Source organism: Terrapene carolina, unplaced genomic scaffold (assembly GCF_002925995.2).
Source record: "Terrapene carolina triunguis isolate 2854851 unplaced genomic scaffold, T_m_triunguis-2.0 Scaffold751, whole genome shotgun sequence".
NCBI classification, from domain to species: Eukaryota; Metazoa; Chordata; order Testudines; family Emydidae; genus Terrapene; species Terrapene triunguis.
The window spans coordinates 530535-548469 of record NW_020665102.1 but is presented as its reverse complement, the minus strand read 5'-3'; the positions used below and the strand labels follow the sequence as shown (position 1 = coordinate 548469).

At 51.8% G+C, this 17935-nt stretch overlaps 1 protein-coding gene across 1 annotated transcript in view; it reads right to left on the bottom strand.

Annotated features, from left to right (window-relative positions):
- Nucleotides 1-17497, bottom strand: part of DNAH2 (dynein axonemal heavy chain 2) — a 153477-nt gene extending 135980 nt beyond the window's left edge. The window contains exons 1-7 of the mRNA XM_029913626.1: nucleotides 17417-17497; nucleotides 8856-8947; nucleotides 7496-7666; nucleotides 6629-6857; nucleotides 5814-5924; nucleotides 720-958; nucleotides 136-327 (exon numbers count right to left, since the gene is read on the bottom strand). Of these exons, the coding sequence (XP_029769486.1) occupies nucleotides 136-327; nucleotides 720-958; nucleotides 5814-5924; nucleotides 6629-6857; nucleotides 7496-7666; nucleotides 8856-8897 (984 nt within the window). The 5' untranslated portion in view covers nucleotides 8898-8947; nucleotides 17417-17497. The remainder of the gene's footprint in view (nucleotides 1-135; nucleotides 328-719; nucleotides 959-5813; nucleotides 5925-6628; nucleotides 6858-7495; nucleotides 7667-8855; nucleotides 8948-17416) is intronic.
- Between the last annotated feature and the right edge of the window lie 438 nt (nucleotides 17498-17935).

Below are 17935 nucleotides of genomic sequence, written 5' to 3'. Positions count from 1 at the left end.
GATAAAACCCAGGAGTCCTGGCTCCCAGCCTCTGCTCTAACCACTAGACCCCACTCCCCTGCCACAGCCAGGGAGAGAACCCAGGAGTCCTGGCTCCCAGCCCACCCCCCTTGCTCTAACCCACTAGCCCCCCACCTTTCGGAAGAGGGCTGTGATTCTCTCTCTGGTATTGTAGTATGGGGAGTTGACCCATATGATGCGGACGAGGCTGATGAGGCGGGGCAGCTTGTCAGGGATGTCTTTGGGCCGCAGCGTGGACAGCTCCTGGAACGGCTCTTTCAGGATGGAAAGGAAGCGGAGGTTCGACTGCGCTTGCTCAGACCCGTCCTGCAAAGCAATCACCGAGGGGGAGAGAAAAAGGACTCATCTCACCCGGGTTTCTAGCAGGCGGGCTAATCCTGAGGACCCAGGGCTAGTGGGCTCCGAGTGAAAGCAGGACACTCGGCCTGCAGGGTTCCAAGGCCCAAGTTAGACTCTCGAGGTCTTTTCGGTTCCTGCACCGAAGTAAAACTGCATTCCCTCTCCAGGGCTTGAGGGACATCGGCCGAGCTGTGTGCGCAGAGCCCCGGACTGGACCAGGAGCAGTGCATGTACAGATGGGGGTTACTGTAGGGATCCCCTCCCTTTCATGAGCCAACATTCGGCACATGTTTTTACAAAGTGGGACCCAGCTCTGGTCCACTCCTCCCCGCTCAGCCGGGCCCTGTCTCCACCCCTACCTGTATCTGTCTGGCAAGCCTCTGGAAGGGTGCCACGTAGGAGGACTTGGAGAGCAGCAGGATGGACTCGATGTGCGTCACTCCCTGCCTGCATAGCTGTTTGCTGATCTCAGACAGGTCGGTGCAGCGGTTCGTCCAGAACTCAATCTCCTCCAGCGGCCCCGTGCTCTCCCTGCTCTCCACCGCCTCCTGCGCTCGCAGCACCTCCTTGATCTGCCGCGTCCAGTGGATCATGGAAGCTGGAACAAAGAGTCAGACGAGGCCGAAGGCGTTAGGGGTTTAGACATCGCTGATTTTAATGGGCGCCAAATACCTTTCTAGCTCTGGGCTTTAGCGCCCAGGACTGTCTGACAGGGTGTGAGAAGCGTTAAGGTTAAGGTTGAGGATTTTCCTTTCTGTTTCTCCGCCCTGGCATGATAGGGACATTCCACTGTGGTGCCGAATAATGGACCCCAGTGGAACGTGGTTTGAGCAAAGGAATGGGGCATCTGGACGCCGGGATTCTGTTTGCAGCTCTGGGCGGGGAACGCGGCCTGGTGATTAGAAACGGGGGCTAAAATTCAGGACTCCTGCATTCTAACCCACGTCAGCTCTCTGGCCTCCTGTTTCCCTCTCTGCGAACTGCAGGCGATGATATCTCCCTACTTCAGAGGCGGGTTGTGAAGCTAAATTTTTCATTAGTGTCAAGAATGTGATTCATAAATGCCCAGGGAGCAAAGCTGGGGGGGGGGTGCTATTCTAGTATCACTGTTGTGATCCAAAACACACTGTAAAACAGATAGAAACTGCCGTAACAAGCTCCTCTTCACCCCAGGTGCAGCTGCAGAAAGCTGAGCAGAGCGGTATCGCAAAGATGAGGGGACCTACGTGGGCGAACCCTAGAGGAGATTCGCTGCACCCCAGGCAGAGCGCCGAAAGGTGCCGGATACGTGAGTGCACCGAACTAGGAAGTAACCCAAGTAACTGACCAGATGGCGGCAGAAGGAAAAAGTTTATTTGAACTCAATTAACTACACTTGCGACTTCCCCCCGTTCCACAGAGTGGAAGCTGCTAATAGTCACAGTGCGCCAATCGAAGAGTTAGGAGCCCAGGAGGAGAGCAGCAATCTCGGCACCAAATTATAGGGATAAGATAATCACGCAGCCCGGCCATTAGAATAGCCAGGCATCGCTAAGTACTTGATAACAGCGAAGACGTAGTCATAATGGAAGCTACCCCCAAGGTGTCCAATTGGATGTTTCACCCAGACACATATTGCCAGGCATAATAGCTGGCCCTGCAAAGATTTTAGTGGGGACAGTGCTGGGTTTTGTGGAACACACAGTCCTTCTCATTATGGGCCATTCATGTCCACTGCATACCCTCCGTGTCTCCTTAGCAGTGGGAGTTTGTTCATAGTTCAAAAGAAACATGGGCAGGGGACACTTTTCAGGGACGTATTTAACTTTTGTCAAATCTCAGATCAAACGTGTTCTTGGGTTTTATAACATTAACATTGCAATGGAATCAATGAGAAATCAGCTCCCTCGACCCGAACTCAATTCTTTTGACTAAAAGAAAGACGCAGGGTATCTCGGGACGCACATATCTGCAAATGGGGCCCGCCTTGGCCAGACAAGAAGTCCTGTTCACGTCACTGGCACCGCTTGCATTAGGAACAATAGGGGAATTTAGCCACTGACGAGCCAAATCCAAGCATAGTTTTCGCTTTATTACTTATAATCAAGACATATTGCATAAATAATTCAATCTACAGCTTTTGACTTGTCCTGAGCGATCCATTCAATTGAATTTGCGTATACAGTAACAGAAGACTCAAACCAAGTCCCTCAAGCCCAGTATCCTGTCTCTGACAGTGGCCAAGATCAGATGCTACAAAGGAAGGTGCAAAAATCCCTCTAAATAGGCAATTATGGAATAATCTCCCCGTAGAGGACGTTTCGGTGTCCTGAAACATGAGATTGTATAGCTCTTATACATGTTTTATGCTATTTAATGTAACTGTAGAGGGTCTCGTTAGCCATAGAAATGTCAAATCCTTTTGAAATTCAGCAGAACTTAATGGGCTCAACGAGATACTGAGCCAGTGAGTTCCACAGTGGAATTACACGTTGTGGACATATAGTGCCCAATGGGTTACTGCTCAGTTTCATTGGATGTCTCTTCCCTCAGCACTACAGTGCCGTGAGGCTATAGATACGTTAGACAGGCCAGGTAAAGCACTACATACAATGTACTTGAGGAAAGCTACACCACCACCAGATTGATCATCAAAACACACGTAGCTATATAACAAATGAGCCTGGCTGGCGTTCCAGCTGCCTGCGGGTTGCTCGGGATAAGGGTGGAGGGACACGGGCTGCGGGAGGGAGGGAGATCAGGGCGAGAAGGTTGCTGATGAGAGCCACGCAGATGAGCAGCTGAATCATTTAACTGCTTTTTCCGGTTTGCATTGGTGGGATACGCAGCCAGTGCTGAGAGAGAACGGTTTTCGTGGGGGATAGAGGGTGTACGTGCTCGCTTTATATAGCAGCCGCACCATTATAATTAACTTGAAGTTATTAATTATTATTAATTATTTCAATTAGAGTAGTGCCTACAGACCCCCATCGGGTAGCAGGATTCCATTGTTCTAGCTGCTGTGTTTTTCTGTGTCGGGTGCAGCACTTGAGCCTGCAAATATTCACACGGGAGTAAATATCCTAACTATATAAATGGACCACTCGTGTGAATGAAGTGACGCGTGTCAAACTGAACACCCATGGACTTGGGGCTTAGACTGTCATTTCCCGGCTTTCCTCTAGGGCCCTGAGCCAGCAATCTGAGCCGTGCAGAGAGCCCTCTGGGGGGGGGGGGGGGAGAGCCCCATTCATTTCAATGGGACTCCACATGGGCGTAATGGTAAGCGGATCCGAGTGCAAATGCAGCGCTGGTGCTTAATAAAGCTTGTGCCCCGAGGAGCTCTTGATGCCAACCGGCATAGGGGTCCATAGTGGTATAGAGCCCCCCTGACTTCACAGCAGAATGTCAGGTAAGATCTCTAACGAATCTCCGTGCTGCCCTGGCTAGCGTCACCATTGGGAGAGGTATGCACGGCAAATCCGTGAGGAGTTCCGTACACATGCTGAAAAGGATGTTCTCTGGGTCTTGTGAGTTAAAGGCAGGTTACCCTGCCTGGAGACACATTTCCCCCAGCAGGCAGGAGACACTTATCTCCTAGTGGGGCAGGGAGGCATTGTGTAGCATACAATAGAAGTCGATTTGCATACTGGGTCAAATACTAATGAAGAGCTAGCGGAGACTTGAGAAGGAAAGTAAGAGGCAGATGTAAACAGTGCGGGGGGGGGGGGGGGGGGAGACACCCTGTTCTTCAAGTGAAGATCAAAAGGTCTGGTTTAGTACAAAAGGGGTGCACATAAACCCCCACTGAGGAAGTCAACTAACCATGGGTTTACTTCAGGAGGCTTGGCTGAAAATTCTAGGAAGAGGGCTTGGGGAAGCTACTTTCTAGGAAACCAGGGAATTGTGACGAAGTGGGACTGTTCTTAATGTTCTCTCTGAATATTGTGTGGGTGCCTCAGTTTCCTCTATGCAGTTCTTAAGTATCTAGGTGGTGGGATAAGGGGGTGTGATTGTTGCAGAGCCCGAGAGGGCCCGTGCGATGGTGTCTGCACAGAGAATGTCTCCTGGCCACTGATGGCCTGGGCCCCTCCTCTGCAAAGGTGCCAACTGAAGGTGTTGGAGAACAAAGCGTTCAGGTGACCTCCTGGCCCGGGAAAGAGACCAAGGCAGAGGAGGGGCTGGAGCCTTACAGTTTGGAGCTGGCTGTGGAAGGGGAGGGAAGCCCAGACTGGGATCCCTGGCCCCCAATATGGACCTGACTGAGGGGGTCCTGTTGTCTGTACCTGCAAGCTCGGTTTTGGACCGTGTTCCTGTCGTCTAATAAACCTTCTGCCTTACTGGCTGGCTGAGAGTCATGTTGAATCGCAGGAAGCCAGGGGTGCAGGGCCTCGTCTCCCCCACACTTCTTGACAGGAATATCTTGGGAGTTAAAGGTATGCACTAAAAACTGTGCTGTGGTTTTGTTGTATATGTAACCATTTGTTTCCAGCATTCTTGCTTTCTCTCATTTGCATCTCTGTTCTTTGATCATAAACTAATTCTTGCTTTCACTATAAACATATCCAAGTGGTGTACGTGAAGCAACTTGGCGATCTGACGTTGAATCTCCCAGACTGGTGTGCGCGAGTCCTTTAGGAGTAGCACACCTGAGAGCTGGGTGAGCGTTCGGTGAATGGGTGCTGGGCACTCCACAGCGATGCTCAGTTGGCGTGCGCCTACTGCTAACCTGTGCAGAGAAAGCGAGCCCGGCGGGGGCCTGGAAGGTGGAACGATCAAAGGCATTTGATGGTCTGTCTCCTGCTCTCTTTGGGTGATCTTTTTTGAGTGCTCCCCAATTTTTCTAGAGTCACTAACCCTTCCCCCCACAAAGTTCTGGCTGGGGACTAGTCAGGCATCCCTTTGCCACAAGTCAATACCAGAAAAGTTATTTTAACCGCACCAGTCATGAATAAACAGAGCGCTTTCCCCTCCCACTCAGAACCCACATGGCAGGGCCTGGACTGACCCTGCCCAGCCTCACATCCTCCAAGGTCATGAAATCAAGGCCCACTTTATGCCCTGATGCCCGGGAGAGGCACCTGAGGACAGTGCAGCGAGTCTGTCCCCAGGTTCTGGGGAATGCAGAGTCCCGCCACGGAGCCGCCCCAGCTGGTCTCGCCTCTGCCTAAAACTTTTTACTGCCTGATGGCCGCCAGCTCCTTGAAGACTATCTAAAGTGAAAGCAATAACCCTGCCAAAGGATCCTCCGTGCTCCACCGAGCCTCTCAGAAATTGGGAATGATGGATGCAGCTCATATGCTGCTGGAGGTTAATTCACTTAGACTCCACGCACTGCGATTCTCACCGGCTCCTCTGTGGAGTTTATCCCGCCACCCAGCCCCTTTCCCATTACATCGATCCCGTTATTGCTCCCCTCTCCCAGGCCAGGCAGCACGACGTTCCCCCGAGAGCCAGGCTGGGGAGTTACTCACTTTCCAGTCTCTGAACCAGTGCTTTGTCCTTCACTACCACTTCGGGCTTCATGCTCAGGGCTTCAATGGGGATGTAGAGCACCGTGCGGCCCTTCATTTTCGAACGGGTATCTGGAGAAGGGAGAGACAGATGGAGTGCTGGGACACAATCAAACCCTCTCTCTGGGTCCTCTCTCCTGCATTGGCTTTGGGGCTGGGGGGCAGAAGAGGGTTTATTTTCTCAGAGGAATCGGAGAATGGCACACGGGGCCTTTCACCTCTAGGGACCAGCTCCAATCAGGGAACGCTGGCTGGCTCAAAGAGGGTCAGTGAATGGGATACGAAGCCTTTCACCACTAAGGACCAATTCCAACCTGGCCCTCGGTCCGTGGTGACAAAGATGAAGCGGGTGAGGTAGGACCTTCGGCTCTGTGGAGCTCAAAGGCTTGTCTCAGAAACTGGTCCAACAAAAGATATTACTTCACCCACCTTGTGTCTCTCATATGCTGGGACCAACACACACTGCAAACAACAGTGGTGCCAAACTCATTCTCCTCTGAAGGCCGGAAATCATAGAAGATCAGGGTTGGAAGGGACCTCAGGAGGTATCTAGTTCAACCCCCTGCTCAAAGCAGGACCAATCCCCAACTAAATCATTAATGGCACTGTGCAAAATCCTGCCGAGCACCCCGTTTTCTACTGGGGACATCATCGGAGTCTCCGGAATAGGAGAGCCCAGAGCAAGCCAACAAGTGTGTAACAAGAAACTGGCCATCCTGGTGGAGAGAACCAGCATTGCGAGGCAGCTCAGAGGGAGAGGGCATCGCTCACTCTACCTGTGAGAGAGGTCATGAAGTGGTATATTTCCGAGAAGAATTCGTTCTTGATGCTCTCGGGCCAATTGGTGTTGTGGAAGAGGCGGGGGAGGAAGACGCTATTGAGAATTCGCACGAGGGAATCAATGTAGGGTCTCCGGACGGTGCCAAATTGCACTGTCTTCTGGAAATTCTCGGCGGTGATCTCGGCATTCTCATGGCGGATGAAGTAGGTGAGCTGTTTCTGCTCCTGTGATGAACAGCCAATGACAGGGTGAGGTTAATTAGCAGCAGGCTTTGCTGTATCTATGGGGAATGTATCTATGGGGAATGCATCTATGGGGAATGCGTCTTGTCCCCACACCCAACACGCACAGTTAAAGCAATGGGCCGTAGGTTTGAAACATAATCAGAGCAAGGAAATGATAGTCATGAACAAGATACGACAGGGATGAGCTGGCCTGGCTTCTGCACCTCTCTTACCTGTTAGAATTCCCTGAGCATCTCAGCCAACGAGTGAATAAAGGAGAACGAGCTGACATCATGTATTTAGCATTTCAAAAAGCTTTAGGCAAAACCCGTCCCAAAAGGCTTTTAAGGAAACTAAGGCCCGGAGCCTGCAAACATTTATGCGCGTGCTTAATTTTATGAATGTGATGAGCATGCCATGGAAGATACCATGCTGAACCACCAGGTTCCCCTCAACATCCCCTGCAGCACAGCGCCCCCTAGAGCTGGGACATTAGGATCAGCAGTAACTCATAGGGGAGAACTAGTCCCAAACCTGGTTAGCTCACGAGGCCAATAGGATGACAGCACAAACTGATACGACTGCAGCCCCTCCACGGGAACTCTTGTAGGATCTAGGCAGCATGGTGCCAAACAAACCTGATGTGGCATGGTCTGCTCAACCTTCAGTCCGGCAAACTCATCTATGTAGACGACGAGCAATTGCTTACTGACATCCTTCAGAAAGAGATCCAGGGTCGCAGCATGCTCTTCTGTCCACATGTCATCCCTTAGGCCGCTCAGGACCACCCGGCTTCGGATGCAGGGTTTCTGGGGAAAGAGGACAGGACAGTGACAGCCTTAGCAAAGCCAAGGAGAGATGAGGCAGTGGTTTCTGTGAGGTGGACACCGGCTTCTCTCCGAACTGGACTGAAACATACAGACATGGCCTTCCCATTTCACAGAGCGGGCCTGACAATGGCCATCAAATGGGAGTGGATTCTCCTCCGCACCAACCTGCACTGCATTGGGATTGGATACCAGAAAGTGAAAGCCTCCTGATCTCATTACAAATCCTCATTAGCCAATCGCTGTCCCCTGAGGCCCCGCAGGAATGTGTAGGAGAGGCTAATTTGTCAAAGTAGTTGAAGGACAATCAAAGCTTCCATAGCTTTCTGGGCTAGGCTGTTAGGCAACCTGATCCCTGCTGGGGAGGAGAAGGTAAGAGACAATAAAGAGCCGAAATGTAAGGAATGAAAGCAGCAAATTCTGAGCTGGGCAGAGCAGCTGTTTGGGTTTGGAAGGGTTTTTTTAGAACAGACATTAAGCCTTGTCTCCATTTCTCATTCTCAGGAGCGTCGAAAGAAAACCTGGGAATTAGGGTCAAATTGAGGTAACATCTGGCATGAAAGTTTAGAGCCAGATGTTACCTGCATTAATGTGACAAAACTCGATTCTGTGCCACCCTCCTTCCTTCTATCCTTTCTGTTCGGGGCTCTGAGTGAGGAGCCATCGGGGCTGGGAGGCGCCTGATGGCAGGTGAGAACACAGTTCAGAAACGGCATTGCATCCAATCCCTCCGTGTGACTGATTGGAGAGGGGAGGATGGATTAATGTTCATTGCCAGTAATCATCATCAGAATCACTTACGGGGCCATCAAATCTGGAAGAGCTTTGCAGCGTGAAATGCAACACTCGGAAGGGGGAACGAGGCAGCCATTTCACCGTTCCACAGGGAGTTTGAGACAGAAAATGAAGGTGGATTCCACATCCAACTGCAGTGGCAGCGGGGAATTTAGAGCGGTAAAATGGGATCACCTGAGCTGGAAGCTGGCCAGGACATCAAGATAACATATTAGTCGTTCCATGTATAGGAAAGTCTTGTATTTGATGGCCGTCCTTTCTCACCCCAGCCCCATCATGGAGGCTGCATCATCCTTTCGTGATATTACGGAAAGGGAATGTCATATGCATGAGTGACACAATGGCCCACAAAGCACATCGGGCCCCTCTGACCTACCAGATCCACCTCTTTTTCCTCTGGGATGGTGACTGCAACCATGTCTGCCTCACCTTCTTCCCCGCCATTGCAAGGTCCGAGAGGACTGACTCCTTGGAGAAGACAAAATGTAAAGACACAAAAAATAAGGGGCTCTTCTCTGAGCCTTGACACTTTCCCCCTCCTTTAATGACTAGTGAGTTTAGCACGGGTGGAAGGTGTCAACTCGACAGCCCCTGGAGAATGAATCATAGAAATGTAGGACTGGAAGAGACCTCAGCAGGTCATCTAAGTCCAGTCCTCTGCATTATTCTAGACCACCCTGACAGGTGGTTGTCTAACCTGTTCTTAAAAACCTCCAGACAGAGATTCCACAACCTCCCTAGGTAATTTGTTTCAGTGCTTAATTAGGAAAAATTTCCTAACTGGAAGGGTAATCTCCCTTGCTACAATTTAAACCCATTACTTCTTGTCCTGTCCTCAGTGGATAAGGAGAACAATTTATCACCCTTGTCTTTATAACCACCCTTGACGTAGGTGAAGATCCCTCTCAGTCTTCTCTTCTCCAGACTAAACAAACCTGATTTTTTCACTCTTTCCTCATAGGTCATGTTTTCTAGACCTTTCATCATTTTTGTTGCTCTCCTCTGGACTTTCTCCAATCTTTCCCGAAGTTTGGACACTGTACTACAGCTGAGGCCTTATCAGTGCTGACTAGGGTGACCAGATAGCAAGTGTAAAAAATCAGGACGGGGTGGGGGGGTAATAGGAGCCCATATAAAAAAAAGCCCCAAATATCGGGACTGTCCCTATAAAATCGGGACATCTGGTCACCGTAGTGCTGACTACCGTGGAAGAATTACTTCTCACCCCTTGCTTACAATACTCCTGCTAATACACCCCAGAACGAGGTTTGCTTTTTTTTGCAACAGTATTACCTGGCTGACTCATATTTAGCTTGTGATCACCTATAGCCCCTAGATCAGGGGTAGCCAACCTGAGCCTGAGAAGGAGCCAGAATTTACCAATGTACATTGCCAAAGAGCCACAGTAATACATCAGCAGCCCCCACATCAGCTCCCCCACCCTGCTCCCAGCACCTCCCACCCACCGGCAGCCCCGCGATCAGCACCTCTCCCTCTCTCCCGATCAGCTGTTTTGCAGCGTGCAGGAGGCTCTGGTGGGGGGAGGAGCAAGGGCACGGCAGGCTGAGGGGAGGGAGCGGGAAGGGGTGGAGTGGGGGCAGGGCCTGTGGTAGAGCCAGGGGTTGAGCACATTGGAAAGATGGCGCCTATAGCTCCAGCCCCGGAGTCGATGCCTATACAAGAAGCCGCATATTAACTTCTGAAGAGCCGCATGTGGCTCCGAAGCCACAGGTTGGCCACCCTTGGCCAACATCCTTTTCCGCAGTACTCCTTCCTAGGCAGTCATTTCCCCTTTTGTATTTGTGCAATTGATTGTGCCTTCCTAAGTGGAGTACTTTGCATTTGTCCTTACTGAATTTCATCCTATTTATTTCAGACCATGTCTCCAGTTTGTCCAGATCATTTTGAATTCTAATTCTGTCCTCCAAAGCGTTTGCAACCCCTCCCAGCTGGGTATCATCCACAAACCTTATAAGTGTCCTCTGTGCCACTCCCAAATCATTTATAAAGACATTGAACAGAAGACCCAGGACAGATCCACGCAGGACCCCACTTGATTTCCCCGGCCAGCTTGACTGTGAACCGTTGATAACTACTTTCTGAGTACAGTTTTCCACCAGTTGTGCACCCACCTTGCAGTAGGTTCATCTAGGCTATATAGTTTGCTTATGACAAAGTCATGAGAATCAAAATCCTTACTAAAGCCAAGCTGCAGCGCATCTCCTGCTCTCCCACATCTCTCTGTGTATCCCCAGAGCTGGAGGCAAGGGACGCTTATGTCCCCTCTCCAAAGAGCTTTACTGTGAAGGGGCCAACGAGGACGTCTATTAGTACTAGTTGCTATGAGGTTTTACCCGTGTGGCTGGTACTAGGAACTGGACTCAAACTCCTACATAATTACACAAAGGGGCCCCGGAATCATAGACTATCAGGGTTGGAAGGGACCTCAGGAGGTATCTAGTCCACCCCCCTGCTCAAAGCAGGACCAATCCCCAACTAAATCATCCCAGCCAGGGCTTTGTCAAGCCAGGCCTTAAAAACCTCTAAGGAAGGAGATTCCACCACCTCCCTAGGTAACCCATTCCAGTGTTTCACCACCCTCCTAGTGAAAAAGATTTTCCTAATATCCAACCTACACCTCCCCCACTGCAACTTGAGACCATTACTCCTTGTTCTGTCTTCTGGTACCACTGAGAACAGTCTAGATCCAGATCCAGATCTAGATCCAGAATGGCTGCCAGATGGGAGCACTCAGTCACCACTGAGCCACCTTGGAAGTGGTGCCTTCAAGCTGAAAGCCTCGGTATCCTATTCCCCGATCTTGTGAAGCAACCCATCCGCCCTGACCTGAGGCCAAACTGGAACCAGCGCCCTCGATATGAAAGACCCAGTGTCCCATTCCCTGAGCCAGCCAGCCAGTCCCCATCAACCGGAAGCCAAATTGGAACTGGTGCCCTAGATATGAAAGTCCCCATTATCCCATTCCCCAAACCCCTGAGCACAACAAAACAGCTTCATTAGTAACCGACTATTCCATTGTCATGGCACATGGAAAGAGAGAGGAGGAAAAGGAAACAGGGCTGTAAGAAGAGATGAAGGCTCATGGATTTTGGAGCACTTTGCGATGAGGGTTCCTAAAGCACCGTGAGCCTCCCTCGAGCCGAGTGACAAGGCCGCCTCCTGAGCCTTTCTAACACATTAGGGTACGGAAGCGTGACGTACAGCTAAATGTTTCTGTTCCTGAATGTCGGCACTACGAATGCGACACCCTGTAAACCCAGCAGAGAGGGACCTCGGGGACACTTACAATGTTGTCATGAAGCGTGACAAATTAACCGTCAAGCTGAAACAGAAACGTTCGAATATCAACTCTTTAAATTAACTGTCCCCCACCCCCACCCCCTGCTCCGCAAATCAAACGCAGTGGGACACGCCACTGCCCATAACGAGCCATCATTTGTGTTTCAATTACACCAGCATCCAGAGTGAGGCACCCTCTGCTCAGAGCGAGGGAATGAAGAACAGTCGCCTTCTGATTGGCCACGAATACTTTTCCTTTATATGAAACTGTTAACAAGCGAATTTATGGGTTGGTGAAAGGTGCCAGCTTGGCCTTCCCCGGACATGGAGTCCTTCATTTATCACCAAAGCGGGTACAGCAGCAGAGTAAATTTCTCCCCCCAGTTCGTACACTGTCCACATCAGTGTGCCGCAGCCAGGGGAATCCCTTGAAGGGGAAGACAAGAGTTAGTCTACCTGGGCTAGATTTTAAAGGTATTTGGGCGCCTAACTCCCACTGATTTAAAATCGGTGCCTATAGCCCTTTTGCCTTTGCGTCTCCGCCGGGCTGCCAGCACCGGAGCAGACGGTGGTGATAATCTTAATGTGGAACTGACCTGAATTCATTTCACAAGTGGGCAATCGAATGGCATCAGGTGGGTATGAATTCCACCCACGCCAGTTCTACACCCATGACCCAGAGGTGGAAGAGACCACGCTCCATCTCGTCCCCGCCATGAGCTAGCGATCCCCACCCTTTAGCATTTTGTGATCATGTTTAAAAGTTGCTTTGGAATTTCTCTCCATTTGAATTCACAGCTAAAAAACCAGACAGCTAGAATCCGACAGAGCGATGTAGCAATCTGCTCACTCAAACAGACCCACCCGAGGTTCTGCATTTCTACAGCATGTGCCCTAGTCACAGAATCAGGGAAGTGAGAGATGGAAAGCTATCTTGCCCAGGTCCAGCACAGAGCACCCCAAAATTCGAGCATTTAAGGTCTCGTCTAGGAGACCCCCCACACAAGGTGTCCCTGTAGCAAACCCCCCTGTAATCATCTACGGATCAGGTCTGAAATCTCTAGGGACTCAAATCCTAGGAAGGTTGTTTGCTCCCTCCACATTTCGGAGCCCAGGCAAGGTCTTGTTTGCTTCGCATGAGTATTAATGATCCAGGGGGGTGCTTTCTGTAAGAGTCAGGATTTGCCTCAGCTAAAATGTCCTTTCCCCCCACTCCTCTCTGCTGCGCTCTACTTCAGAAGTGGCTGCAGTTCACCGGGGAAATTAAATCCAAAGGGGAGCAAGATCCACACCTAGACATCATCACTCCCAGTGCTAATTAACAACTTCCAGGGGCATAACTACCCCACCCAGAGCAGAAAAAAAACAAGACTAGAGCAAAACTTAAAACACCACTGGAGACATCCAAAACAATGAGTTAGACCAGTGGTCCCCAACCTTTTTTGTCTAGTGGGCGCCAGACGAGCCACGGAGGACCATGGCGGCGGATGAGCATCGGCCGAAATGCCGCCGACAGGCAGCAACGTCAATAGGCGGCGGCGCCGAAATGCTGCCAATTTTCAGTGGCATTTCGGCGGCGAAGCCTCTGGATGACGCTGCTTCTCGGTGGCATTTCAGCGGATGCTCGTCCGCCGGCCAGTACGTGGGCGCACTTAGACGCCCCAGCGGGCACCATGGCGCCCGCGGGCACCGCATTGGGGACCCCTGAGTTAGACTGCTTCAGGCCTATCGCACTAGCAGATACTTCACTACAGTAAGACGTGCAAAGCTGAGGCTGATTCTCAACAAATACAGAATCAGTGACCATAAACAAGATGTGGAAACCGGGCGCCACGGTTCCAAGCTAGAGAGAAGTGACGGTGCCAGCCAGCGTGACACAGGAGGAGAGACTGAGACAGAGAGACTTCCTACTGCGGTGTCTGAAATAAGAGGGAGTACCAGAGAAATGTCCTCAAACTATCAGGAATCACACAAGCCTTTTCATCCCAAAGCTAGAGCAGCTTTCCACTGCTAGGAGCTGAGGGAGAGTCTCCTTTCACCCAAGTGCTCGGGGCCTGAGCTTCTGGAGCAGGAGGAACTATGGGCCAGGGCGGGATTGTCCGCAGCCGACTAGCCCATTCTGCTGCAACTACACTGCTACTCTTAGCAAGCCAACTCAAGTAATGCTAGCTTGGGTATGCCGCCCCGTGCCGCCATCGTCCCTCCTGACTGCTGTGCACGCATTCCCTGAGTTCTAGATCTGCCTCTGCTGTGCGGCTCTGAGCCGCCACCGTGCCCAGCGCAGGACCTCCTGGCTGTCACTAGCCATCACCTGTTCAAATCCAGGCGCCTCTAATACTCACAGCCCCATTTTAGAAATTCGGACCGCGCTCTTCAGAGGGGCTGAGAATCCCCAGCTCCTAACAGCGCCAGTGGGCGTTGGGAGTGCTCTGCAGCTCGGAAAATCAGGCCCAGGGTGTCCCAATATAAGAACGCAAAAAAACGAGTGGCCACCTCTACAGGGATTCGTTACCGTGAACGGCTAGCTAGACAAGGTGAGTGAGGCAATATTGGACCAAGTTGGTGGGAGCGACCTGGGACAGACATGGCTACAAAAATGGCCAGAGAGAGACAGACAGGCCAGGGAAGACAGCTGCCAACAGGGGAGGTCTGGTTTACATCTGGCCCTGATGACTCAGAGTAGTCAAGGGGGACCAGCAGGCAGTCAGGCCATGCCTGGGTGCTGGTGTTACAGACCTAATCTTTGCTCCCTTTCATCTCGTCTTCTGTTTCATGCTCGCTTGTCCCTAATCAAACCCTCTGCACTTGCTGACTAAAACCCTCCCACGGCTTCACCTCCCAGGGAGCAGGCCCGTGGAAGTGCTTCCCAATTCAGCCAGCGTTCAGCCGCCTGACAGGGGATGTCATTTCACTGACTGTCGCAGCAGACTGGATTGGAGCAGAAGCTCTGAGCAGAGCTGGCTTCGTGCACGTTACATTAGGCAGCGATGATCACTGGAACGTAAGAGCTAGCGTGAGCTCCGAAGAGCTGCTGCTGGAAATCCGGGTGGGTTACTGTGGTAACACACTGAAGGGAAACAATTTGAGGGGGAGGGGGGGCTCACAGACCTGGTTAAGATAAACATCTCCAGCTAGGAGTTTTAAATGATAAGTCTGAAGAAAGGAGTGATTGAAAAGACAGCATAGATCGGGAGTCCAAGACTGAGAGACAGCTTTTCACCTCTAGAGCATCAGTTCCAGTATTGTCTCTCACGTGGGGGGACCAGCTGGTTTATGGGGGGCAAGGAATGGGATATAGGGCCTTTCACCTCTAGGACACTGGTTCTGATCCAGCCCCACATGGGGAGCGCGGGCTGGCTCTTGGGAGGCAGGGAACAGGACACGGGGCCTTTCACCTCTAGAGCAGTGGCTGCATCTGGCACCATGTCCAAGATGATTGGTTAGTTTAGGGCAGGGTCCCCAACACGGTGCCCGCAGGCGCCAGTGCACCCGCCGGGGCATCCATGTGCACCCGCCTACTGGCCGCCGGACAAGCAACCGCCGAAATACCGCCGAGAAGCAGCAACGTCAAGAAGCGCTACCGCCGAAATGCCGCCGATTTTCGCCGGCGACGCCTCTTGATGACGCTGCTTCTCGGCGGCATTTCGGTGGCGACGCCTCTTGACTTTGCTGCTTCACGGCGGCATTTCGGCGGCTGCTTGTCCAGCGGCCACGGTCCTCGGCGGGTAGTCGTCCGGCGCCCGCCTCACGGAAAAGGTTGGGGACCACTGGTTTAGGGAGTGGGATGAAGAGCCTTCCACAGCTACAACCGCAGTTGTAATCCAGCCCCAAGTTTTTTACAAAAAAAACCCCCAAATATTAAAACGATTGTAATGGCAGCTGGGGCTGGAGGGTGCCCATAATGAACAAGACTAGCAGATGTCTTCAGCTTGCCTGTATCTTTAATAGGGCAAAGAGTCAGGCTGCACTTCACTCCCTATACCAGGAGGACAGGAAGGGAACACTGGGTTTGATTTAACAAGGTGAGGCCTACACTCAACATTTTTATGTCCGGTGTAACTTCCCACCCTCACAGCTCCAGCAGTGCATAGAAAGGACCCAGATTGCTGCCTGGGTTTCAGCCAGCATCTCCTGTGGACCTGTAGTTACACCACCGCACTAGGACCCACGAGACCTGGCTTCTATTCCTGGCTCTGCCCGAGATCTGATGTATAGCCATGGGCAAGTTCCCGTGCCTCTGTTTCATTCTCGCTCTTTGTCTAGCGAGACTGTTAGCTCTGCGATGGGGACTATCCCTCACCCGGTGTTTATACGATGCAGCACTGCAGGTGCGACTGTCATCATAATAGACTTGCTGAGAGCAGGTTAGCTCAGCAGTTTGCCACCTTTTTTCATTTGCGGGACCCTGAATATTTTGGAATGGAGGTGTGGCCCCCTTTGGACATGATAGACAGTCTGCGGACGCCCCATGGACCACAGGTTGAAAACCATTGTTCTATGGGAACAACCTTTCGCGGATCCCTTAGATATAGTCTGTGGACCCCCCAGTGGACAACAGGTTGAAAACCACTGGGTGAGACGAATTTTATGGTGACTAAAATGCCTAAGCTCAGTGGTTTGAGCATTGGCCTGCTAAACCCAGGGTTGTGAGTTCAATCCTTGAGGGGACCACTTAGGGATCTGGGGCAAAATCAGTACTTGGTCCTGCTAGTGAAGGCAGGGAGCTGGACTCAATGACCTTTCGGGGTCCCTTCCAGTTCTATGAGATAGGTAAACCCTGTCCAGAACAATGTTGACACAAGAATAAAAGGGAGAAAGAAAGGAATCTAGGCTGGAAATGAGAAGAAGGTTTCTAACTCTAACCCGACCTTCCTCCTGTGGTTTCCTCATCTGGAGTGGGCCGGATTTTGAAAGATCTATCTCCTAGTGGGGTCTAGGTGCCTGGGCTTAGCACAACCCAGGTCTGAGATTCTCACGGTGCCGGGAGGTTCTGGAACAGCCCCCCAGTAGGAATAGTGGGGGCAAACAACCGAACTACACCTCTACCCCAATATAACGCGACCCGATATAACACGAATTCAGATATAACGCGGTAAAGCAGTGCTCCGGGGGGGGCCTGCGCACTCCGGTGGATCAAAGCAAGTTCAATATAACGCGGTTTCACCTATGACGCGGTAAGATTTTTTGGCTCCCAAGTACAGCGTTATATCGAGGTAGAGGTGTAGTTTGAAGCTGGAGCATGATAAGTTTAAACAGGCTATGACAGGGTGACCTGGGACTGGACTCCATGACCCAGGAGGACCTTGTCAGTCCTATGTACAATGGTGGAGCTGCAACAATCAGAACACTGGCGGGGAATTTGAAGGGCCTGCAGCTCTAATTGACTTCAGCTCAGCACTTGAAAACCAGGCCCTAAGAGAGTAGTGTAGACAAGGCCCAAGAGGCTGCAGTCTGGCCAAATGTCTGGTTACTGACATGACCTTTGCACCCGGGTTTGGTACAAATTAGGGTCTATAGAGCTAGTGGCCGGATTTGCCGAGGTGCTGAGCACTTGTGACTCCCAGGAAGCTACGGGGCGTGCAGAGAGTTGGATCATCGGCGCAGCAGGCAGCGCTAGTGAAGGGTTTGGGGAAATACCAGTCTCCTCCGGGGGTGGTGCCAGCAGACCCACTTCACTATCCGATACCAAGGAGGGTCTCCGCGCAGCACTTTTGCGCTGCTTTTTGTCACCGGGCGCGCCGCGGCGGCGAGCACTCATCGTTCACCAAAGGCTCTGTGAAAAAAACAAACCTGTATTTAGGAAACTGATTGCATAACCGGAAGGGAAAACAGTCGAACAGAGCAGGTGGGACAGAGAGTCAAAGTCCTATTCCCAGCTCTGGGAGGGGAGTGGGATCTAGGGGGTTAGAGCGGGGGGCTGGGAGTCAGGACTCCTGGGTTCTCTCCCTGATTCTAGGAGGGGAGTGGGGTTCCCCTGCCCCTCCCGCACCTGCAGCTCCCCTCCCCCACAGCTACCCCCACCTGCCCCTTCTCCTCCACTTCACAACTGCCCCTCCCCCATAGCTGCCCTTCCCACTTCTCTGCCCCTCCCCTCACCTGCCCACCTCTCCCCCAGCTGCCCTTTCCACCTGCCCCTTCCCCCACCTACCCCCACCC